The 25714-nt window shown below is 34.5% G+C and overlaps 2 protein-coding genes across 4 annotated transcripts; one reads left to right on the forward strand and one right to left on the reverse strand.

The window, feature by feature from the left end:
- Window positions 1-1004: 1004 nt before the first annotated feature.
- On the reverse strand, window positions 1005-13421 carry Wdr24 (WD repeat domain 24). Its single transcript, XM_076410666.1, has 7 exons — window positions 13190-13421; window positions 12920-13036; window positions 12653-12869; window positions 7937-8150; window positions 6644-6895; window positions 3712-5044; window positions 1005-1630 (listed from the first exon to the last, which is right to left on the reverse strand). The coding sequence occupies exons 1-7, from the start codon at window positions 13278-13280 to the stop codon at window positions 1512-1514; spliced, it is 2343 nt and encodes a 780-aa protein (XP_076266781.1). The 5' UTR covers window positions 13281-13421; the 3' UTR covers window positions 1005-1511.
- Window positions 13038-25324, forward strand: mio (GATOR complex protein mio). 3 transcript variants are annotated; one of them, XM_076410662.1, is made up of 13 exons: window positions 13038-13168; window positions 15430-15560; window positions 15612-15812; window positions 15876-16181; window positions 19145-19337; window positions 19388-19590; window positions 20735-20913; window positions 21831-22078; window positions 22141-22631; window positions 22686-22821; window positions 24683-24884; window positions 24940-25118; window positions 25173-25324. In XM_076410662.1, exons 1-13 carry the CDS (start codon window positions 13113-13115, stop codon window positions 25246-25248), a joined length of 2601 nt encoding a protein of 866 aa, XP_076266777.1. In that variant the 5' UTR covers window positions 13038-13112; the 3' UTR covers window positions 25249-25324. The 3 variants fall into 3 exon arrangements, with proteins under 3 accessions (XP_076266777.1, XP_076266778.1, XP_076266779.1); XM_076410663.1 differs by having other exon boundaries at window positions 13092-13168; window positions 15439-15560; XM_076410664.1 differs by lacking the exon at window positions 13038-13168 and adding an exon at window positions 13495-13593.
- Window positions 25325-25714: the final 390 nt, after the last annotated feature.

Genomic DNA, 25714 nt, shown 5'->3' on the forward strand with positions numbered 1-25714 from the left:
GAGTAATCACGCTTGCAGCTAAACATTTCAGGAAAATTGCCGTTACAGTTATCAAAATCATAGAGTATTATAGATCATAGATCAAAATCCAATTTCTGGCAAGGCTGTAATGCGTTGAAAAATAAAAGAACCTTCCGATATTCCTGCGTTTAACGATTAATATGAGGAATATTATACAATAAATCATATGGGCAGTGCAGGAAAAACGGAGGTTCATATTATTGTCGAAATGTTTGGTAGATTGGTTGAAACACATGGTGTGAAATATATTTGGGATAATGAAGGTGCAAAAATGAATTGGTGAACAAACATATGAATAAAACATGAAATTTTAACAGCTTTCTTTTGACGGTTAGTACTAACTGAAAATTCGTTGAATGCAATAAAACTAGCGCTATCTATGTGTTAGGCCTGTGACTTTTCATCACAATATACAATATATTTATTGCCGACTAGGTTTGGAAATGTGGTGTAAATGGAAAAAAGCTACAGATAAAGTTACATTAGACGAATTTGATCACGAAAACCCCTCTCTTTGTCGATTTAGGAGAATTTATCGTCTGAAATCTTACTGACTTGATATTTAGATTCAAGGAACTTAAAATAATGATTCTCTAAATTTATTGATATGGACTTTTCTGGTCCATAGAGGTCGTTGGTCTGAGAGAAAGAAGTTGGGAGAATGTTTTTTTTAAGTACAGGAAGGTCTAATGTATGACGGAAAAATTGTAAAAAATGTAAGTGTAAAGTACTCTTGAAATACTTAGACTGCATATCACTTTACCTGAAACTTTAAACGCGATTTTCTCGAAACTACTTTTTTCCAGACGTCTGATGTGATATCTCAAGCTTGACTGAACCAACTTAAGTAAATAAATTAAATTTCAGAAAATCCTCTTAGGGCACATATTCCTAAAAGATTTAGCTTTGGAATCAATTCAAAAATAAATTTTTAGACTGGGATACTAATTCTTAAATAGCTGAATAAAAAATACTTTCTGATCTTTGTTAAAATCGATATATATATTTCGAATAAAAACTTATATATCAATATAAATCACACATAACACAGTATAGCCAGGTGATATCGTAGAAAGGAGAAAAATAACTGAAAATACACTTTACCCTAACCTAAAGGGGAAAAAATCATATGTTTTAAATTTTTCTATTATCACAGCCTTCGTCTAGCCTAAAACAAATTTGTTCGTCTCTCCATGGGGTCCATCGAAACTATCCGTTCTCCAAGTTGTTATTCTCGCGCTTCCCGGTGCTTGCTATCAGTTTCGTTCGCGATCAGCTACGGATGAAAGCAGCTTCGCTTCGGAACTACCTGTCGAATCTATGTTATGGCAGTTATGTGTTGAGAATCAGAATCGTTCCTATAGCGGAAAAAATAAGTCGTCGTCAGGAAGCCACTCGCGCTGGGTAGCCAGTAACTTTCGAATAATTGCAAGGGTAGACGGTATCAGCGCCTACCCGAAAGGCACTAACACTGCAGAGCTCCGAAAGCATCAGTTGTATTCGCACATATGTCCGCAGCCGGTTGGGCATAGGCTCGTCTGAGACATCCATTGTTTGATGTGGCCGATGTGACCGCCATGTGAACAACCTTGGCACCAAACGTACAAACCTGAAATAGATCATTACATTTTATATACTCTTAATAATTCAGAATAAAATACGAAATAATCCACGGATGAATGATATAAGATCAATCAATAAGTTTTGTTATTAGATAAGAAAATAGGTTCGCAGTTTTCCATTCATGTTATAGCAAATTACAAACAGTAAAAAAACTACAAACAAACCAAAAACCATTCTGGTTTCAAAACGAATAAGGATTAAAGATATATTAACAAACTGATAAAACAATAAATTTAAATTATAACCTTACGGACCAGCTGAATATAAACATTCATATGAAATAACAATATTCACAATTAACACAAGTCTCCTACTGCTATGACACTTGTGGCTCGAATCCTATTGGCGCATAGTAGTAAGTAAAGATATTAGTGAACATGAAACAAATACTGATATTACCCAGATAATATAATATATGTCATAGCTGATGCAGAGATGGATGTAATTAAATCAGAAAATGGCGAAACCAAGTGGGAAACTATTATGCTGTAATATTGTATTAAAAATGATTATGAAAACAGTTCTACTTGAGAACAATGACAATTCGTATATCAACATATTGCAACATTTGGACAGGTATTTGAGGCTGTTTAAAAGTTTTATTTTAAAGTTTTGTTTAACAAAATTTGAGGTGTGTTTAAAACTGATTCATACTATAGTGACGCACAAGTAATGTAAGGAAAGCCTGATTGGATTTGGACAAGAGGATAATATAGTTTCAGTGTCAATAAAAAGGAAAATCTTTGTCACTGAAGATATATAAATGCGACAAGTACTTCAGAACAGAAACTAAAATACAACAGGAGAGATGAATACATCAAGGACCTCAGGAATCCTACAGAACCAAGAATCCAGCAAAAAGTTCTGATTACATATGCTACAGGTATTTTCAGATGTACATTGACTGTATCAAAATAACCATTGGAAATGCGATAAAAAGACATGAAGCGGTTACAAAGAACTGCAGAAAATATATAGATTTAACTTTATAAGTGAAATGGAGAAATATTTCGCGACGTCCAATATCTAGATGTCACTACTTTGAACTTATTTCTTTTTTAATCGCAATGTTAAGAGTAGTGAAAGCATTTGATTCGTGTATTTGTTGTTTCAATGTGCCTTACATAGGGAAGAATGCGTTTGGTTTTTTATACGGTTTAATAATTGAATATTTACTCATTCAGCAGACCGATAACTTGATACTAATTTTATAGACTCCCAACTAAATTGTTTTATTATATTGTTAGTAGGGCTTTGAGCGATGTTTATTATTTTATAGGGCGATGTTGCCACGTTGATAATATAACAGATTTTTTGTGAAATATTATGAAAAAAGTACATTTAAAAGGTTTTAATTGCACAATACATAATGATATTCCAGATAAAATATTAAAAATAATAACAAGGTAAGTTATAAACTTTTGGATTAAGCAAGTAAATGGAATCTTAATAAGGAAACAATCAAAGTTTGCTTTCAGTATCAGAAAACAATAAATAACACGGAACTCTTAATAGATCCTATTAAATAGATTAAAAAAATTGAGCACGAGAATCGACGAAAAAGAAAATTTTAAACTGTACATGTAACACACAGCAGTTTTTTCTTGTATATTAGTATTATTTTGTATATTATATTATATTATATATATATATATATATATATATATATATATATATATATATATATATATATATATATATATATATCTATTTTTATATCTTTATTGAATTATATTTAATAAAATTATTTCATAAAAAAATTGTTTTCTATTTAAATTTCGTTGGTTAATGAAAAAACTACTTGAATGGACTATTATAACCCCATCTGGATATAGCGAAACTTTTCTCCAGAGACCTTTATTGGCCTTTCTCTCTATTGGTCTATAAAATGAACAAATACAGTATTTTTGCCTCTGTCTAACATATACATGAATAAAAGATTAGATTTTGACAAAGAGGCCAGAACTGAGATTGTGTATGCGCTTTTATGATCCCATACTTAAAAATAGAATGGAAAAGGGTCTAACTAATACTCTTCATATTTAAACGTCGATAAAAACATTTTACCTTTAACCACCTGATGACAAACGCTGCAGAGTCCATATTCGGACGTGTGACACCGATCGCACAACCATCCCACTCTCTGTAGCGGCTTCAAACATTTCCCGCAGTTGGTGTTGAAACTGGTGCTCTGCTGATTCATCTGGCTGATGCTCGGTATCCAGGACAGTTTCAATATCCTCGTGACCAAGTTCCACAACTTGTACCGGGCCAGCAGCTCGATATACCCCATCATCCAGTGTTCCTGCACTGCCTCGCTGAGACCCGTCAAGTACTTCCGACTATCGCCGAGAACGATTAGTACCGTGGCCGCGGTCTGCACGTCCCCCAGCGTGGCGTAATGTTGCAACGTCTTTATAACGACCGAGCTGGGATCCCAGGTTAGTTGCTTCGGCGGTAGTGAGACGGTCAGCATCGCGGAATGCTGCTCGTCCAATTGGAAGGTGTGCAACGTGTCGATCTGGATGCTCGCCGAGTGATGATGGTTGGGGAACTGTTCCGGCGGCGGGGAATGATCCATTATCTCGTGCTGCAGCTGGAATGCCTCCGTGGGTAACGTCCAGTCGATCTGGTTGTACTCCAGCTGACTGAACCGTCCGTAATGGTAGTAATTGAAGAACATCGGGGCCCCGTCCAACTCCACGTCCAGCTCGTTCTCACCGAAGAAGAAGTCGCCCTTGGGCAGACACCCGTTACGGAGATTCATGTAGTTCGGGAAGGCGTTGTCCACCTGGTCCTCGGTCTCGGTATCGTCGTCGCCCCCGCTGAACTGACCGCCGGGTGTCTCAGTTCCCTTCTGATCATCCGATGCTATCTCCGCCTCCTCCTTCTCTGAGGGGGGCAGAGGGACAACCTCCTCGATCACAGGAGCGATCGCGGTCAGGTGCTGCACGAATTCCTCGCCATACATCGTCCCTACTATCTTCCAAGTCACGGCCACGTCGCTCTTGCCGAAGTCGCGCGCGATTACCGAATTTCGCTCGCATAACTCCGACACGCTGCGTCCCTGCAAGATGTAGGTCTCCGCCAGTCTCAGGAACGCGCAGGTGTTCTGCATCTCCTCCGTCTTCCTCTGCCCGTCCGTCTCCGGTCGGAAGGCGTAGAGGCAGCTGGAGGCCTGATGGAAGTTATCCACCGCCTGGGTCGTGGATATCTTTCGGATCATACCCACCGCTTTACTAATGGAGTTCTGCGAGGAGCTGTTGCTGTTCGACAGGGTGTTGGGGACCTTCCTTGAGTATATGATTTCGCCAAAGGTATTCAGAGTCACGCCCTGCGGGTTCGCCTTGCTGGCCGGTCTCTGACCGTCGCTGAACGCATGATGGTACAGCCTATAATCCTAGAAAGCAACAACAACAATTAACAATATAATTTTACTATTTGGTGGTGATTAATTTGGGATGATATAATCAAGATTAATTATAAGGAACTTAAACTGAAACGGTGTTTATTCTACTCATTTTATTCTAGTTAAAAAGAGATAGAATGCTGTCTGTGAATACGTTCGAACAGCATACAAAATTCGCCTGATTGTCAAACGACTGCGAAATCTTCCAGAACATTAGTGATAATAATTACTGGCAAACATTATTTTGAGTAGTGGCTATTTCTGGAGAATCTAAACCATATTCGGTAAACTTCTGTAGTTTTGGCCTGTTTATGCGACGTTGCCATTTACAAGCAATCGAGAAGTTTAATTCAACAGACTACAACAAATATTTTAGATTTGACCCTGGCATTGCTAGGAGCTCTGTCTTCTAAGGTTAAGAACTGTTTATAGTTTATTTGTTCTTGTACTGTTCATATTTTAATTATAAATGGTAAGCAGTAATGGGTAATTATCGATTTGTGAATATTGTCAAAAAAGACGTTACAACACTTAATCTAAACAGACATATGAGGACATTCCATCCAGGTGCATATCCATTCCATTTTTATTTTAATTTTACAAATTGAAATCAATTTTATACCGAATTATTAATATTTTAGGCATAGTTAAGCCTGTGGAAGTAACAGTACAATGTAGTAAAATTATGTGAGTATGAATGTGTGACAGAATCACAGCTCGTTGATCATGTAGTCGATCTACAGCATTAAAATTGAAAAAGAAACATTGGCGCGAAGTTTGGCTCGTTTGAAGTTTTTTAAGATTGGGGTTTCCTATTTTGGTAAAAATATTACTACTAAATTTGAGCGTAATCGATCAGGAATTCAAAAGAGTGACAGGGGAATGTTATTAAAATTAGATAAAAATATGATTGCAACTAAGCAAGCAGCTAAAATTCAAATGGATATTGGATGAAACACGAACCAATTTAAGTAGTGGCAATATAAAAAGACTAGGTTTATTGACTGACTCAAAGATTTATATAATATTCAACAAGCACACCAACTGAATTCAACAGATACAAATTATAAAAGAGACGTTACAAGTGATGAAGAATGGGTAAATGAAGGTAAAAATACAGGACGCGTGTTAAGAGCTGCATATACAAATCTTATTTTCTGAATACCTACCCTATTTTAAATAAAAAATATTTTATGTTAATCGTAATAAATGAAAAACAATATGAAATGTTATTGTATGTTAAAGCTTTTAACCATGAATTTATATGTCCATATTCCACACACAACAGGCTTAAATTTAATTGATATATCAGATCGATGGCATATAACTGTGGCAAAGTGGTTTCTAAATCGTTGTTGTATGGTGTCCCTGACAGCGCCACGTTTATTTGAACAAAAAAAACTAGTATTCCGTACTAAATTAATTTTACTATGTATATGATTTTTAATGATAAGTAGCGAGATTATTCGAGTGTCAACATTTTGCTGAAGCTGCTAGAAGTTGAGCGCATTTGTTTGTTGAGATGAAAATTTACAATCGAACTCACTCGATCGATTATGTAAATTATGAAACTATTAAAAAAAAACTCACCCTTCCGCTGCTCAAAAATATATTGGGATCGTCCTTCCAAGCGATTCGACTGGCTATGTCCCTGTGTTCTGTGAAAGAGGCAAAAGGTATATAAGGTCTGCGTACATCCCACACGTTGATGCTGCTGTCGATCACTAGGGCGCAGCTGGCGATTTGATACTTGTACTGCGGCCGCCATTTAACATGCCCTATCGACGCTATGGTATGTATTGTATACTCCAGCACAGGCTTATTCCCATTCAAGTCCCAAACCTGAATAAGAATCGTTAGGGTTATTGTAGGGTTGATAAATAAGTTTTGCCGTTCCACAATAAAAAGGGAATTTTGCAATTTAAATTATGTTAAATGGAATAAGTCTTAACATCCAGTTATTTAAAAAGATTATAAGAATATCATAAGCGTTCTCATACTAAGAGGGTGACGAATAGTAATCACTTTAATGTCCAGCTATGTAGAGAGAAGCAGTGTCTGGATATGTGGTGAGAAGTAAAGACTACAAAATAGCTTCGGTTTGGGTGAACTCCATGAGACATGTAGAAAAAGAAATTGGACAGCCCAATTATTGACTTCAATAGTGACTCAGAATGCGACATTGACTGAATGATGAACTTTCTGGATATGGGATTATGATCCAATGCTGACATTTACCAAGACATGGTGGTGAGAGTGGAAACAACTAAAGGTAAATAATAATTAATTGAATATAACTGTAGAAAATGGTATTATAGAGCGTGAAAGATTTGTGTGCACAGTTATGATTGTAATTGTTCAGAATTAAACATGAGCATTAGGTTAGAATGTATGAGAAGAGAAGGAATATTAACTCTTTTGCATATATGGAAAATGCAGTAAATCTAATTTTATCAAGAACAATAAACGCAGGTAGTAATAGAAGAAACTGAGGAGAAAAACAGTGATACCAACTAAATGTAAAAAGGTAAATATGTTCTCTAATGAAAGTAAAAGACATAACTTGGATATACTGTTGTTAATTAGGTGGATTAAGCTTCCAGGGGACACCACTACATATAAAAACGCGCCTAGAACTCTACCTCATGGGTGGTGTGAAAAAGAATTCAATGTAAATATAACAAACTCTAACTTATAAACTATTGCGGTTGTATCACTAACTGTAGTTTAAAATACTCAATAATATATGTATTAGATGTACAATAATGAACTATATGTATTTTAGGTTCCCGTTCTATTCCAAGCAAATAAACGAGTGTTTAAACGAAACAAACAAAATACGACGACAAAACTGATCTTGCTCATTTTGATTTTATTAGATACCTTGATGGTTTTATCCCTACTGGAGGTGGCCAACCAATGGTTTTCTGGATGCCAGTCGCACGAAAAAACGGGTCCTGAATGGGCAGTAAACTGACTCAAATACCGGTCGGGTTTTCTCACGTCCCATATTTGGACGCTGCCATTGTCCGACACTGCCGAGAAGTTAGTCGTACGGTGAGGGTTGATCTGCACATCTCGGATGCTTTCGGTTTTACTGAAAAAAAAATCGTTAATCCAGATGATAAAGTGTTACGCGAGTTAAAATTCATTTATTAAACACCAAAAATGTCCTTTGAAAAATAACTTTATCGATATACAAACAGTCCAACGTAGCATTGAACTCACGTCATCTCAATTTATGACGCCACAACGGTGCAATGTTGCCGTATTTAACGTTGAAATTTCACAAGTTTTAGTTACCATGACATATTCAAAACTTAATTTATGTTTTGCAATCCAATCCTTAATTACAGCCTTTGTCCACCACTTGTTGGGATATTTCTATTTTTAGCATGAAGAACAATATATCTTGCAACAAATATTAAAACATATTATGATTTACAAAAACTTTTACTTTTACTTTTTTCCATCAACTTTGCTTTCCTTTACACTCTTTTTATTAACGTCTTGCCAAGAGTGATCTGACGCGATGACTTATATCATATAAAAACAGTGAGTAGTCTTTGAGGCATGTAGAACTTTCCTTCGTATACTGTTAGGTAATATATAATTTAAATTGTTTAAAGACAACTCACGAAGAGGTCTAATGGAACTTCACAACAATGCTTTTAAAATAATTCCACTTTTAAAGGGATATAATAAAATTAAGGAAGATTTATTATTTCGCATTATGTATCTAAACGAGACATGGATGTTTTAAAATGGAACATTGGGACACTCTTGGCAAAACGCTAATAAAGAATGCAAAGACAACAAAAGTTGATAGACAAAGGTAAAACTTACAATAATATTTTGTTAGGTTTTGTTAGTCATAATAATTCATTGCAGATATATTATTGTTTGAGGTTTGACGGTGAGCTGAGTCAGTGTTTTATCACTCAAAATATATATTGATAAAATATATATTAAATGTTAAAAACTTAATTTTGATTTGCCAACCTTGTAGTGTTATAAATTGTGACGACGTACATCGGCTGTTTTTTTGAACAGGCCATATATAAAATGTAACCCTATTTCCCTTAGTCACGCCATAACTTGAGATCGACATTAGCGATTTTATTAATTATTTTTTACGTATTCTAAGACTCCGTAGGTTATTACGTCTAACTCATAAGTCTCGTAACGCAGTGAAACTAACCATTGAACACATCTAGTAAGCAGTAAAATCGAACCCCCGAAGAAAAATAATAATAACCCCTAATGCACAAACGGCCAGCAGCTTGGGCATACTAAACATTTCTGCAATAAGGAATCTAGATATGTGAAGTGTGCTGGTAAATATCCCAGAAATCAATATAGGCTGCAACGTAGTATCAATATAGCGTAGCAACATATTAGCACATGAGACTAAAAAGTTCCGTGCGTAACAAAGAAAACGCTTTTTTTCCTTCAAAATTGGCTTTATTCATCAATGTAATCTCTATCAAGAGCCACACAGTCATTACAGCACCGCTCTAACATTTCAATACCACTTTTGTAGAACGAATTTTTTACCCCAAAATTGGCCCGTTGCCAGTTGCTATCCACTCAGATGACGATCGTTTTGATTCCCGAGTGAAGTGATCCATGTTTCATCCATTGTCACATATCGAGCAAAAATTCAGGTTTGTTACGTTTAAAGATGGCCAAACAGAAACATTCAACAGTGAGCAAATGCGGCACCTACATGCAACTTGCGGCACCAACTGATATTACTACCTCATTTGGTCGGCTACTGCGTTCTGCATCATCGGTGTCTCGACAACCACGTTTGAAGTCAACAAACCAAAGTTTTATTGTCGTTTCTGATGGACCGAGTCTTTATAACACTTTTCAAGTTATTGCCTCACTTGAATGGTATTTTATCCCATCAAAAAGAAGTGTAAAATTAAATATCACGAAAGTTTAACAGCTTTCTTTTGAAAGTTAGTACTAACTGAAGAGGCGGTGAATTTAATAAACTAGCGCCATCTATGTGTTCTGTCCATGTGTTATGTAATGAAAAAGGACACCCTGTCAATTATAAAGGATGTTTTTTTTAGGTTTACCAAAAAAGGACTTCAGCCAAATAAAATTACAGCAATAACAATTCACTTGACAAAGTGACAAAAAGACAAAAGGCGCCAAAAAATCTAGCGATAAAGAAATCAAAACAAAAACGCAGCAGACTGTAACCAACGAGCCAACCATCGTTCACATGATGAAATTGCTCAGTGAATTTCAGACTGAAATGCGACACAGTTTCGGTCAGTTATTTAACGGTACAAAAACTGGAAAGTCAAAGAAAAAATGAGTAATTGATTCTTAAGAACTATATCATGGAACGCACATGGGTAAAATTAACGGGTTCAGGAACTAGAGACTCGTTTTTCAAAAAAAAAAAAACATTACAACACACTCCAGCGAATGTTCTCAAGGTAGAATAGCTCTAATTATATAAAAAATTTTTTCGATATTAAAAAAAAATTAAATACAAGCTACGATAGTTAGCATCGAAAAAACAGCCGCTGAAATAAATATTGGCGCTATATACTCTCCAGCAAGACACAAAATGACAGATACACAACAAAACACAGGCTTTTTTTAACATTAGGCCCAAGGTTTATTATTAGAGGGGACTTTAATGTTAAACATACAGCTTAGGGTTCGCCATTAATAACACCTAGAAAAGGAAATGAATTATTCACAGAAATTATGTGTATAATATTATTAATAAATTGTGATTATCATTGAATACGCGAACCAACTTATCGATCTACCGAGAGTAATGAAGTGTCAAACCTACTGGATTTTTACATTTCCGTATTGTTAACACTGGACGCAACAATCCTGAAAAAAAAAACAAAAAAAAAGTTAAATTTTACTAACAAATTTACTAACTGGGAGTTAAGTTTAGGCTTATAATCAGGAACGTCAGGTTAAACGTAAGACTTAAAAGTATAGAGGATCTTGAGCAACAAACCTGAAATATACATCAAGACAGAAATCAGAATATGAGGTAAATTACCCTCTAGAAATTGGGGAATTGATAAAAGGAAGACAAAAAGCTAGAAGAACCAGAAATTCTTCAGACAAAATAATATTTAATAGAATTAGTAAGCAAGTAAATTAAAAGATTAAAGAAGATTAACAGAATTGCTTTGAAAAATATGTAAGTGAATTAGACCCGGAAGCACACAAGATTAACTGCTATGGAAATAAACTACAGACCAATTTCCGGAGATTTAAAAGACCAATTATCAGAGTATCGCCCATTAAAAATGATTGAAATGAATGGGTTCCACGCAATGATGAAAATGGTTCACACGAATTATTCACACAACATTTAGCTTGTGTGTAACAACAGAACGGTAGTAATAAATTAATCTATAAATTAAGATTGTCTAATGTAAAATGTGATTTTTTTAACTGTATTATGAGCAATATTTTAACTGATTTTTTTCAAAAAGTTGTGGATCCAATCAGAAACTTATTACCTAATGATCTAAAAAATCAAAAAATCTATGCTCATAAATTAAACTTATAAATGATTTGAAACCAACGTGAACATTATTTTATCTCTTATCTATGGATAAGACCTAAGATCATGATCTTCCGTCAAAGTGAATCAGTTTTTTCAACTGCAAAAGGAGCTTTATTTCTACATCACCGCCAAACAAGTAAAACAATAGGCTCAAAGTATATATTAATTTTGGGGTCAACTACATGTAAAAATGCCTAAGAACAAAGTAGGCTTAAAGGGCAAAAATCAACGAAAATGTTCAGATAAAGCTTTTCCCTATAATTCAAAAAATCATAGCAAAAATCAGTTAATTTTAACCTTTTCCTCTTGTTTTACTCCTCGATATTCATTTTTATATTTTATAGTATCTTGGATTATTCAAAGTGTTAGAGTTTAACAATACTATTATCGTGTTACTAGCGGCCGTTTGTAAATGAGTAATTATATAATGAATAAAGTTGATTCTTAAAAAAGTCTGTTTTCATTCATAAGAAATGGTAAAATCTCTCCCCAGTCCATAAGTATCCTGTACTGTAATCTAGTCTCTCCCCTATTTTGAGTATTTTCCCTGATTTGTTATAAAACAGGATAAAATTAATAAATAGATTGGCTACCTTGGAGATATGCACAAATAAATTGTTTCAATAAAAACATTATATAATTTAATTAAAATTGTAACATTTATATCATGTTGCTTTCCATAACAAGCAAGTACCTCTTAATTTAGCATGACGTATATACACAGTGAACTTATGAATAAATTAGAATTGCAATTATAATTTCTTGTTCAAAGATAATTCACTTGTTAACAAATTATTCATAAAGCTTAAGGAAATATTTTTCTGTAAAGACATAATATATTAAATATAATATAAAACAAAACAATGTGCTTTAAAATTTTATCAAACCTGACGAAACATTACCTAAAAAAGGCCCAATCTATTTAATACTGCATATAGACAATACAGTAACTCTACAATGACTTAAAATTGAACCACTAACCAGTTTTGTTTAAAAAAACTTACATTTAAATGATATATAATTAAGGTACTAACCTCTGGAATATCAGAGCAGGAACTTCATTCCTAAGATCAAAATAACGCATAGTTCCATCCTGAGAGCCCGAAAGCAACTTGTTTGAATCATGGATGCTAAAAAGAACCTTATTAACAGTCCGTTTGTGGTCCTGATAATCCTGTATTGGACGTCCTGTTTTCGTTAAATCCCAAACAGAAACGTGCCCATTTGTGGCAGCAGCCGCCAAGCAGTTATCTGAAATCGTTTTAGTGACAGCCTGAGGAGTAAAATGCTAACAACCCTACCATCTGTTGGATTCCAAGCGACGTCATTACAAGAAAATCCCTGACTCAAGTATTTCGAATTCCTCAAATTACACAGCTCGCGAAATCGGCCGTCTTCGATCAGATACACCTTAAAAACTGGAATAAAAACAAACACAAATATGCAGACAAAAAATCAGTATGTCCTGTTTAATTGTCGAATGTGCAGTTTAAGATGAATTTGAAGCAATTAAGCCCCAAAAAGTGTATAAATACCGTGAAAAATGCAAGGTTCGTAACATTAGATATTACCATTGCGTCCTCCTATTGCCACACGACTGTAATCTCGATTTAAAGCTAAGGCATTCACGGGGCCATCCTGTAATACGCAAAACGTAGTCATGCTATTCGGACAATTACGGTTAAATTGGTGAGAGTTCGATTAAATGCATCAAAATTTTAAAACAACGCACTTCTCCGACCACATCATTATCTTTTTTGAGGTTAGGAAATTAATTAAAAGTAATGTTTGTTGACATATCGGATGATACCTTAACGCAACAGCAGAGGTCAGAAGACGGCAAATTAAACAAGATAACGTATATGATTGGTTCATGGTGCACATGCTCATTCTAATGAGATTCCCATAGATATTTTTAAAGACTACAGGGAAGTGAATTTATGTGGAAGTGAGCGAGATGTATATGATTGACAGAGTGACTCTGTGTACATTCAAATAAAATTAATAATGAATGAATATTTCAGTTTACTTTGGTTATATTAGGCTCGTATTTCGATGAAAAGTAAATTTAAGGATACTGTTTCTCTTTGACAAATAATTCATCATAATACGATCACAATTATTAATATTTTAGGAATTGAAAGTTTAGAATAGATATTTATGTTGCTCAAATATCAATTAGTATGCCTTCCTTCTTCACTAAAAAACTTAAAATAATGTTGAAAATAGTATTGAAGCATTACTGAAAACAAAAAGAAACTAAACAAAGCTGGTGTCAAATATGGTATATTTTAATATCGTAGTAACAGCGTCAATATATTAAATTATGCATATTCATCTAGTATAGATGTATTTCCTTTGCATTTGGTTTTTTCACACCACCAATATGATGTAAATGTTCCTTGTATATCTGCATTCTTCTCTTGCAACTCTATTTTTCAACTAGTAGGATTGATGCATTTTTCATACTTCAAACATGAAAAATACTGTCTGAACCTGCAACAAGTGTATATGCTCTCAAATCAAATTTTTTAATAACCACTAGGACTGAAATTAATGTTAATATATGAAGATTAAACATATACCCTACCAAATAGTGTTAATTAGTTAAATTTTACATTATGTAAGTTTTTAAATCATCCTGGTAATTCTGTTAATATTGTCACATTTACAATATATTACACTAAATATACTTAGTACAATTTTTATTTATATTTTTTTAAAATATATTTTAAAGTCTCCTTTTACCAACTATGGGTTTATCTGGACTGAACACTTTAAAAATCATCCCAGAAGACATCCGGTGGTCTTCTTACCCAGCCTGTTTACTGGCGTGACTGGCATCAGTTTCCTTATCGGATTTTACATTCTTACCTAGGACCATCACGAACATAAATTTTCGACCATGTCCCAGCAGGATGTGAACCCGCGGCTATCGTAACAGTAGGAGAACCATCCTATCGTTGTTACCACTGCGCCACCAAGCTGGCTTATTTATAAAATGATGTTACTTTTGTTTTGTATTAGAATCAATTTACAGGCAAGGCGAGTGTAGAATAAATTAAGAATTAGAAGATTAGAATTAAACTTAAGGTAAAGGTAATAGTGACATTTAAATAAGTACATGTAATTTTGTTCTGATTTCCTGTGGGTTGTTCAGTAATTATATTGTTTTCATGTTGCTGTAATTTAGTAACCTTTCTGTTTGTGGCAAAATCATTGATAACTCTGAGAGTCCATTTAATTTAGAAAATTATTGGTCATTAATCTGTATAGAAACTTTATTGTGGGAGCGTTGGAATACATATATTTTATTATTGACTGATAAATCAACCTCTTTTATCTTAAGTTTAGTTTGTCAAGTCTGTTACTAATAGTTATATACAACTGGCCGAGTTAATAGTTTCTTGTTTAAGTTTTAATCAACACATATATACTCCATAAACGTCTTAATTCAGTCTCACTATAATTTATTTTTTTATTTGTGTTAAAAATTTACTAAATGATTAAAAATATAATCTAGAAATATGAACTTTCTACATTTAGCGAAATAAATAATAAAATTAGAAACAAATCGTAATCATTGAAATACACATATACTTAACTGTACTGCATACTGAGGGAAGGCTGTACTGCCTATTTTTTGAAAAAAATATGGATATATTATATTATATATTTTATATAATTTTTTTTGGCATTCCTACGCTGTTCAAGGACGCTAAACTGACATATCGAGTTAACCTCATTCTGTCCGCAGTAAACAAATTACAAAATTTTGAAATAGTTTGAATTATATTTGTCGATTTAAAAGATATTTTAGAAATCCTATGGCCACCAAACAGGAGGTGCGATGGTCTCCCATAGAAAACCGTTTTGTTACTTGGACGTTTGATACCCTTTGCTTATACGACTCAAAACCTATAGCAGATTGTCATCAAAATGGTAAATTTCAACAATTCTTTAATATTTTTATTGATTATTGCCTATTTGTAGCGATTAGGATATCAAATAGGCATGGGGCGGAACTTATTGGTAACGTTAACATACAAAATAACTTAAAATGTGTAGACATTCATCCGAAGTGTGACAATAATGATTTACTCTTCGCCTTGGGATTATCAAATGGCACCATAAAACTGGCCACTTTCTCTCAGCTCGATTGGGAGCCCAAACCTACCCCAGCAAAAGAACTAGGTTTGTATTATATTTTGATATTAATAAATGTAAAAGATTCATTGCAAGTATTTGATATTCAAGTTCCTAAAAACCCAAGACAGTGCAATACAGTGGTTTTCAATCCGGTTGAGAATAATTTGTTGGCATCGGGACTGGATAAATATAAACCCGACAACTGTATAGCTATTTGGGACATAAACCACATATCAAATGCCAATAACGCGGCACGATTCGATCCCAAGGCAACTCCTCCGGCTGATCTGCCCAAACCTTTATGGGAGTATGGGCAATCAGAACATTGTGTATCTATAGATTGGTTCCACAATAACAGTAAAGTACTCGTTGCTGGCATGAATTTAAAGCACGTCAAGCTGATTGACATAAGAGGTAAGTGGTTGTTTTATGTTGTTCATATTGAATTCTGCCTATTTGATTTATTTGTCCAATTCTTAAAATTTAGGATTTGTCTTAGTAATACTTTTATTATATCTTTTCTTATAAAATTGGAATATAAAAACAAATCTTAACGTCTGTATCAGTGATTAGAGCGTTATCATCAACGAACATCAGATTGGTCTCTATACTACAATAATACTACTTTTATCTATAAACTGACAGAGTGCGAAAATCTTATCTAGACAACCTCGATTGGGTCTAAATTCCGCCTGCTCTTTTAGGCTTGTCTCCTCGTGAGTTCCTTGAGGTCTTGTTTGTATGATGATCATAAACACCCTTTCGACAATTCATACTGTTGCCTTTTTTCGGTATACATGCGATTTTCGCTTTCCTCCATGCTAATGGTACTCTTTCCGACCTTCTCTCCTACCTGCCTTTATAACTTCTGTCGTGACTTGATCGGGTCCAGCGATCTTATTACCGTTTTATTGATCTTGTAGTTCGTCCATTGTTGTCTCGTCATCAGGAAATAACGTTTCCGTTAAAAAATGTTGAACAAGGCCGGTAGGTGGCCAGGTTCTGTTTTTCAAAAAATTCTTCTGGGATTTGACAATTAATGATTTTAGCTACTTTCCAAATATTAGTGACAAGTGCATTTGGAACATTAAATGTAAATGGTATTAATTTTATGCATTTTTCTAGTAGCCCTAGTAGAATTTTTCATTCTTTCATATCTATGAGGTTCTTATTTTTGGGAATAATTTTAAAACAGGCTGTTACTGTTATTGGTAATGAATCAGACGACAGATCAAAGCATGATTCTATCCTTCTACACTTTTTTGTACAGATATTTTTCGTGACATAAAAGCAGGTTTCGGGGTTTTGGTTCCTATCTGATGGCCAATATGTTGGTTCAGCAGTAGATATATTGTAAGTTTTTTGTCTTCATCGTTTTGATTAATTACCTGCCTTTTGATGTTATCAGTCAGTCTTCTCCGACACGAGGGTTTAAGTTTACAACGTTGCCAGTTGTTCAAAATTATACATTTATTTGAAGAATATAATACAATAAATTATCTTGAATTCACAAGTTAATTTAATAACATAGAATCTAATGATTCTTTCGAGACGCAAGTTAAAATGTTTTTATAGATTTTTTGTCCCCTAAAAATGTAATATGAAGAATCTTGTATACACATCTTTCATTTTAAAATATTTTTAAGAAGAAAAAATAAAAAAATAAAACAACATGTAATTATTTAGCAATACATAAACACTACACTAACAAACCAAAGTTGTAGTTCTTGTAAATTATTCGTATGCTTCAGGAGTATAATATTTATTCTGGAATTTGAAAATTAACTTAAAATCTCACTTGACACTCAAGTTCAATTTTAACTAAGTTTGCTGTCTATTATTTTAAGCTTATATATTTTGTCTAAGTTATTTAACCCTTTCTAAACATATTTAATTTTAAAAGGAAAAAGAGAAAATAAAAAAAATGTTAGGTAACAAATATCATTTATTTATCAATAGATATAAATACAAGTATCCATTTATCTTGAAAATTGTTCAATAATATATCTTACACGGCACTAAAAATACTTTTGTACCTCATCGAATCTCTTCGGTATGCAAAAGCAGCATGAAAACCCTTCTCTCAAATTCAATTCAATCTTCATTCAATCAAGGCAATGAATGCTATTTAAATCGATATGCTTTAAGGCTGTGTGTAGAATATACACGTATAAATTCAAGGCTATATTATTTCTAACATTTCATATTGTCCTTCATTTATTGTGATTTAAAGTAGGGTAGATACTGAGAAACAAAGATTGTGGCTTATGTAACACACATCCTGTGTTTTGCCACTAAATTAGTTCGTGTTTCATCCATTTGAATGTTAGCAGCTATTTTGGCTGCAATATTTTTATCTAAACTCTTACTTCACACCCTTTGATATACTCTTATGAATTCCTGATCGATTACGTTCAAATTTAGAAGTGGTAATATTTTTAAGTACATAGATATAGTTATGTAGATATGTTTTAGTAAGAACCCCCAACATATTTTTACAGATAATCGAGTCATACATCTATCAGTACTTTTACTTTTAATTAATTACAATTTGCAAAATTAGAATTGAATGGATACGCACTTGAATTGAATGTCCACATATGTCTGTTCAGATTAAAAATATTATAATAGCTTTTTTGGGAATATTCACGAATCGATGGTTTATACATTACCGCCTTCCATTTATAATTAAAATATGAACAGTACAGGAACAAACAAACTATAAATAATAAAATTCTTAACCTAACAAAACAGAGATCTTAGCAGTACCATTGTCAAATCCAAAATGGCCGTTGTAGTTTGTCGGATTCCACCTCTCGATTGTTTGTTAATGACAACATCGCAAAATCGTGCGGAAATACCAAAATTTCCCGAATAACAGTTATGATTCTCCAGAAATAGCCACTACTCCGGAATAAGATCAAAGACATAACAGTATTATTCTTCAGCAGGACAACGCAAGACATATGTTGCAAAATAGGTGCAAAACCATACTTGGAAACATTAAAATGGGAAGTGCTACCACCCACCGTATTCTCAAGACTTTCCTCCTTCTGTTTACTACTTGTTCCAACATATGAGTCGTGACCTGCCTAAATAGCGGTTCACTTATTAAGATACTAAAAAAATGGACTGATTTGTAAATGGTTCTTTCGAGATAGAATTCGTGAATTGTCTGAAAGATGGGAAAAGTAGAGGCTATCGATGGACAATACTTTAAATAAAATACATTATACCGATTCATCACAATAAAGTTTCAAATTTAAAAGAATCCCTTAAAACTAATTTATAGATCTAATAAGCGTCGCTGTTCATATGTATTAAATAGCGATAGTTAAGCGGGTTAACGAGTTTTTAATGTTCAAAAATAACTTTAGAGACCCCAAGACTGATTAGCCAGACCCTGACAAAGGCTGCTTTGGGTGTCCATACGAATCCAAGCGACGACAAATATTTGGCCACATTTTACGACAACCAGATCCTCATCTGGGACACCAGACACATGGAGAAGCATGTACACATGCTGTACCAGCAGAAACAGATCGCCAAGATCGGTTGGAGTCACACGAGGTAAGGAAGTGTCATCGATATCACGGGTCAATTATTCGATGATGTTTCAGGCCCAATATATTGACCTGCTTGCTCAAGGAAAGCAATATACTCAATTTATATGATATTGATCATCCTATTGCCGATCCGGCGGCCGTCATGCCATTACTAATGGAGAGGATTGTGAATCCGAACTCACCTTACTTTCTCAATTCGTTCAGTTGGCACCCGACTGATAAAAATAGGATACTCAGCGTTGGAGCGTCAGATAAAAGTAGGTGGACTTAGGTGTGTGAAAGGAAAAATAAGTAATCTACGTTTTTAATCGTCAGCATAATTTTTTATATGGTCTATCTAAAGTAGCAGTGAACTCACGTCGTCTCAATTTGTGACGTCAAAACGGTGCAATGTTGCCGCATTTAACGTTAACATTTTACCCATTTTAGTTTATTCTAGCTTCAATATACGACAACATTCTAATAAATAAAATAATGAAACAAAAATATTATAAATTATAATTTATTTTAAAATTACAGTGGATATAATGTATATATTACTGAAAGACTTAAATTACAGTTAATTAAACAGCCGTAATAGTTTGTATGTTAGAGTTATTTTATTTTATTTACACTTTTGTAAACCACCTATGGTATCCTCTGGAGGTTTAATCCATCTAATTACTAATTGTACATTATTAGATTTAATCACTGAATTCTCCTTAATGCATTTGCCATATCTACAAAACAGTTTTCATTGTCTCCTCGAATATTTTAACCAAATGCTTATATATATTCTGAGCACAATTACACACCTATATCTCTATACATATGAATCTTCCAATCTAATACTAGTACATCATTCCACTATTTGTCAATACCTTCTTCTGTGTGTTTGATGAAGTTCATCCAAACCATAGGGTATTATTGTAGAAAGTGTATTGCTTTCCACGTATCCAAACAGTTCTTGACTTTATATCTTTATTGGCCTGCATATCTACTGTAGTAATTCATTGCCACAGACACACAGAGATTTGCAATGTGTCAAAACAAGCAAAGCCGCAAAACAACGTTTGCCTTTTTATAACCTCTTGTTATTACTTGAAGAATTTTGCAGACTTTTGACAACCGAACAACTTTTGCAGGCTTATTTGGTTACATGTTCGAACGTACCATAGAACATTTTATCTCTTTTTAACTGGAATAAACTGAAAAGGAAAATATTGTCTGGTATTGAAATAAATTTGCAAACTGTAATCGGCAATAAATTATACATCTTGATGACGTTGTTCACAGCTACTTCGGATAGACTATATATATATATATATATATATATAAATAAACGTAGTTTACTTTTTCACGATTACTATACTTGGTATTAGACCGTGTTATCGTCCCTTTGCTATATTGAACTTGTTTCAGATATTATGATTGACTCCCAAGTTCATGACAAGGTCATAATAGGGTGTACCCCAGCGTCTGATGTGGTGTGGTCTAGTGGCAACAAAGTTTTACAAAGCATAAATACGAATAGCGCGGCCGAATTGCAGGACATCTCGTCGAAAATGATGGACAGAGCCAAGAGTCAATACGGTTTGGCGGTAGGTAAAACTACCAAGTTCTAATTGGTCTTGGAAATGTTTAAGTAATAATAATAATTCTTAGTTAAAATATATCAGTCAGTTTTGGGGAACTCAGAATCCTCAATTAATTCATGAAACATCATTGCATCCTCTAAAAACAACTGTGTGGTGTGGTATTCATGCTGGAAACATCATTGGTCCCTATTTTTTTTAATGATCAAGGTGTTGCCGTTACTGTTACTGCTGAACGGTACCAAGACATGATTCGAAATTTTCTTGTGCCTGAAATGGAAAATCAGTAAATAGAGCACATGTGGTTTCAGCAAGATGGGGCCACAACAAACACAGCCCGTTCAACAATTCAATTATTGAATGACGTTCTTCCACGAAGACTAATTTCTCGAAATTGCGATTTAGCATGGTCAGCCAGATCTCCGGATTTAACAGCACCAAACATTTTTATGGGGTTTTTTAAAATCAAAAGTTTATGTGAATAAGTCCCAAACGATTCAACATCTTAAAGACAATATTCGTCACGAAATTGAAGAAATTCAGCCTCAGATGTTGCAGGATGTCATGAAAAATGCCTTTAAAAGAGCCGAAAGTTGCATAGCGAATCGCGGTCACCATTTAGCCGATATAATTTTTCAATCTTAACGAAAAAAAAATGTAGACCAAATAAACTTTTTATGAAAACCAAACTTACTTATCTTTTATTTACGCAAAGTTATAGGCTATCAAAATGGTAGCGGGACTTTTGTCCTACGTTGTATATAATGATTTACAGATAAAACAAGAGATTTTTTACACGAACAAGAACGTTTTTGGACAAAATAGTGGATATGGTAACAAGAAAGCAAATGAATTAAAGTCTTTAATACACCAAAACAGTAGCTTTCATTTAACTTTTCAATACAAATAATATTATTGTGTAGGAGGAGCTGTACAAGAACGCTGACGCCGTTAAAAACGACGAAGTTCTATCGAACGTCTGGAATTGGTTACATTTGAGCATGAAACTCGTGGAAGACGATAAACTCAGCATACCTGGGGTGATGTACAAACATCCAGGCGTGCTGTCTGTGCTAAACATCGATCCGGAAAAGAATCCGTCTGAGATGGTCAGCGTGACGTGGACCGAATTGGGCCACACTAATTGCGGAGGCACCATGAAATACTACAAGTAGGCCACGTTACTATTGTTCGGTGACGATCGTTCTCTAATGGTTTCTGGTGATTTTTCAGGCACGAAGACCGCGACAAGGCTCTGTTGCTGTGCAGTTGGCCCATCGACCGGAACGCGGAGCTGTTGAACACCGTTGTAGGCAACCTGGAGAGGGCCGGCGCGTATACCAGGGCGGCTGCTCTGGCTGTCTTCAATCTCAACGTGCAGCTGGCTATAGACATATTGAGTCGGGCACCTGAACACTACGGGCCCAGTCTCAACATCGTGGCCATGGCTCTATCGGGATTCTCGGACGATCCCAATAGCGTTTGGAAGAAGTTTTGTTCGTCCACCATCGGCACCCTGACGGATCCCTACCTCAAGGCGATGTTCGGCTTCCTCACGGCCGACGGTAATTACGAGAGTCTTCTGAGCGAGTCGAATATTGCGGTGGACGACCGCGTCGCCCTCGCCTGCATTTATTTGTCCGATGTCAAGCTCATGGAGTATGTTAAGAAACTGATCCAGGAACTTCGCGACCAAGGGAACCTCGACGGTTTATTACTTACCGGTATCGTCGACGGAAATCGACCTCAAGCCTCTTGTTAACCACTTTTTCTTTTAGGTAACAGTCCACAAGGTCTGAAGCTGATCGGTAAATACCTCGATATGACCGGGGACATTCAGTCCGCGGCTCTGTTAGCCGTAAAGGCGTTCAGCAATGAAATCAACACGACCACCGTGCAGAACTGGGTTTTGAAGTGAGTGTTCAGACGGGTAGTGTATTGAACCTAATCGAGTTTATTTCGATTATTTTCTATTATTTATCAATATGCTAATAATAACACTCAAGGTTTCATTTGATACTGCTTTGATAGAATCACATTTAAATTTTACTCATGATGGAATGATTTATTTTAATTAAATATTGTGAGGGGTATATAACAGATGTAGTTAATAGAGTTAAAGGCAAACAATTTGAGTCGAGCATATAAATAGTACATAGGAAATACTGTGCAAGAATGTAGAATACTCATATTTATGTCTCTAATTCAGTTCCAAAAAAGATATGTATTTTATTATGGTTATTTGACTGACGGCTTAAGGGGTCAATAGGTGTAGGCTTATGCATTTATGGACTTTTTTTGCCAATTAAAAATCAATTTATATTTTGAAATCATATTGTACGTGTATTTAAGAGTTTATAAACAAATTTTGACGAGTTTTTTTCATTAGAAATGCAGATATTGGAGGCCGAGCGTTGTGCATTTTCTTCTGAAACAAACTTTAAAAAAGTAGTTTTTTTAATGTCTTCAATGTGAACTAAGATTAAAAAAACGAACGAAAACGATTAATATTTCTTTTCGGAATGTGAAAATCAAGTACGATTTTTTACTATTTTTTTACACTTTCATGAAACAAAAAAATAGTAAAAATTGAAAACCAAATGGTTAAAATACTGGAACTTCCTTTATTAAATAAGCACGCAGCCAAATATACCGACGAGACCTCAACGATACTTAAACCATAATGCAAATGTTTTGAAGCCATTTGCCAAACTGTTGAATTGAAGCTTTCATTTGCATTTTGAGTCTAAGCTTCTCTCAAAAAATCTTCGTTTTCACTTTTTTCCTCTTTCTTTTCGTCCCCTTCTTTCACTTGACTGATGACGATCTTTTACAAGGTCTAGTATTACTGCTCGAACCACCTTACTCGTTTTTTGGATACGATGACAGTTTTTGTATAAATGAAGCGCACGCTATGTAAGTTAAATTAGACTTGAATTTAAAATGTAAATGCCCTTGCTCGGTCACTAATACTTCTTATACCTTTTTATCAAACATATTTCTTGTTGAAAGAAACAAAGAAAACTTCCAATACCGTCCTGTACTAGCCCTCAACTTATTAAACCGTCGTCACGTCACGCGCTTCACCCATTACACCGGAGGACGCTCGCTAAAACGCTTATAACTATTAAATGGTTTGGAGCTTTACTTTGAAATGTTCTAAGTATATTCTTGAATAATTTTAATATCTATTTATAACTTTGATTTTGTTTTCAGCAGCAATACTGAAGCTGGTGTAGGGAGTCATATGTTATCATTTATTGTTATTATTCATTTCTGTGACATTATTCTTTCGTGACGCTTTGCCGAACAGGCAGAAAAGTTTTGATATCTGTAAGATTGAGGTCCTTCAAAAGTGATGCCTAATGCAAATTATATTCGTTTATATCAAGTTCTAACACATTCCCTTTTTCTGGATAACATATCTGTATTTTCTGCCCGCAATCGAGTTATACACGATGTTCAAATTCCTCATAATACCTGTGAACCATAGTTAATAATCATGTCAAATCAACAAACTCCAACTTCAAACTTTCTTAACATATATGTACTTATACTTTTTTTATTTAATATATTCTCAATTTTTCGAATAACAAATGTTTATTTGATGACCTATTTCTCGTTCATTTTTTCACACCCACTATTTTATAAACATCTGTACAAAAAACTGGCCCTGGTTCTTGCAGTATGAAGTAACTTAATATAACAGCTGGAAGACGACAATTAAGAATTAAAATGAATTATTCGAGTTACTCAAATTAATTTATCGTTTCAGTTATCAGGCGTTGCTCAATAAGTGGAAACTATGGTTTGAACGAGCCCATTTTGACATAATGACCGTCAAGCTCAAAAAGGAGAAGCCACTGCCGCAAATATTCGTGTCCTGTGCTTATTGCGGCAAAAATATATCGTCACATTTGCGCAGCCTCAAAACACAACAATATTCCAGGATTAACATGACGGGATCGTCCAACAAAGTAAGCTGGAAACGTCTCATCGCTAACGTCATCTGATTTTTATCGGTTTTCACAGTTAACGGCGTGCCCCCACTGTCGCAAACCTCTGCCAAGATGCACCATATGTCTGATGAATATGGGTGGATCCGTGGAGGACAGCGAGAAAGACCGGATCGCCGGCTTCGATAGCAGCTTTACTTGGTGCCAGAGTTGTCGTCATGGAGGTCACGCGAAGCATCTTTTACAGTGGTTTGAGTAAGTGGTAATCTATGGTTTTGGTCATCAGTTCTAATGACGCTTCCTTTGCAGTGAACACTTGGAATGTCCTCAGGTTGGATGTGCTTGTAGATGTAATAGTTTGGATCCTATCACGACAAAAAATTAATAGTTCGACTGATTATTGTTAAGTGTTATTTTACATTTTGTGCTTAGTATACAAATATATATAATTTTTCTTCAAATGTTCATTTTATTTTATATTTTATATCTAGAATACGACGAAAGCAAAACCTCAATTTAAAAAAGCATATATGCATCAGTAGACTGGTCATGGGAGTTCAAAATAGGCGAGAGTAACAATGATTCATTTGAACTATGCTACCTTAAAGAACTCCCCTGATTTCTCAACAAAAGATAATGGATCATAATAGTCGGCTAGGATATTAAGTTTGCAAAAAAACCACATGCTATGCCACATAACATATAATATCCATTTCAAAAATTATCTTGATCCAATTAAATTATCCAGAACCTTGAATTAATTTATAGGGGTTTTATAACATTCGATCCAAATCACCCTAGACCTGCACCCTCAAAATGAGCAACAAGATTCAAGATAAAATACAACCTAT

This window comes from Rhynchophorus ferrugineus, unplaced genomic scaffold, assembly GCF_030347505.1.
Source record: "Rhynchophorus ferrugineus isolate W39M unplaced genomic scaffold, kcgeb_rfMv2 rfM7, whole genome shotgun sequence".
NCBI classification, from domain to species: domain Eukaryota; kingdom Metazoa; phylum Arthropoda; class Insecta; order Coleoptera; family Curculionidae; genus Rhynchophorus; species Rhynchophorus ferrugineus.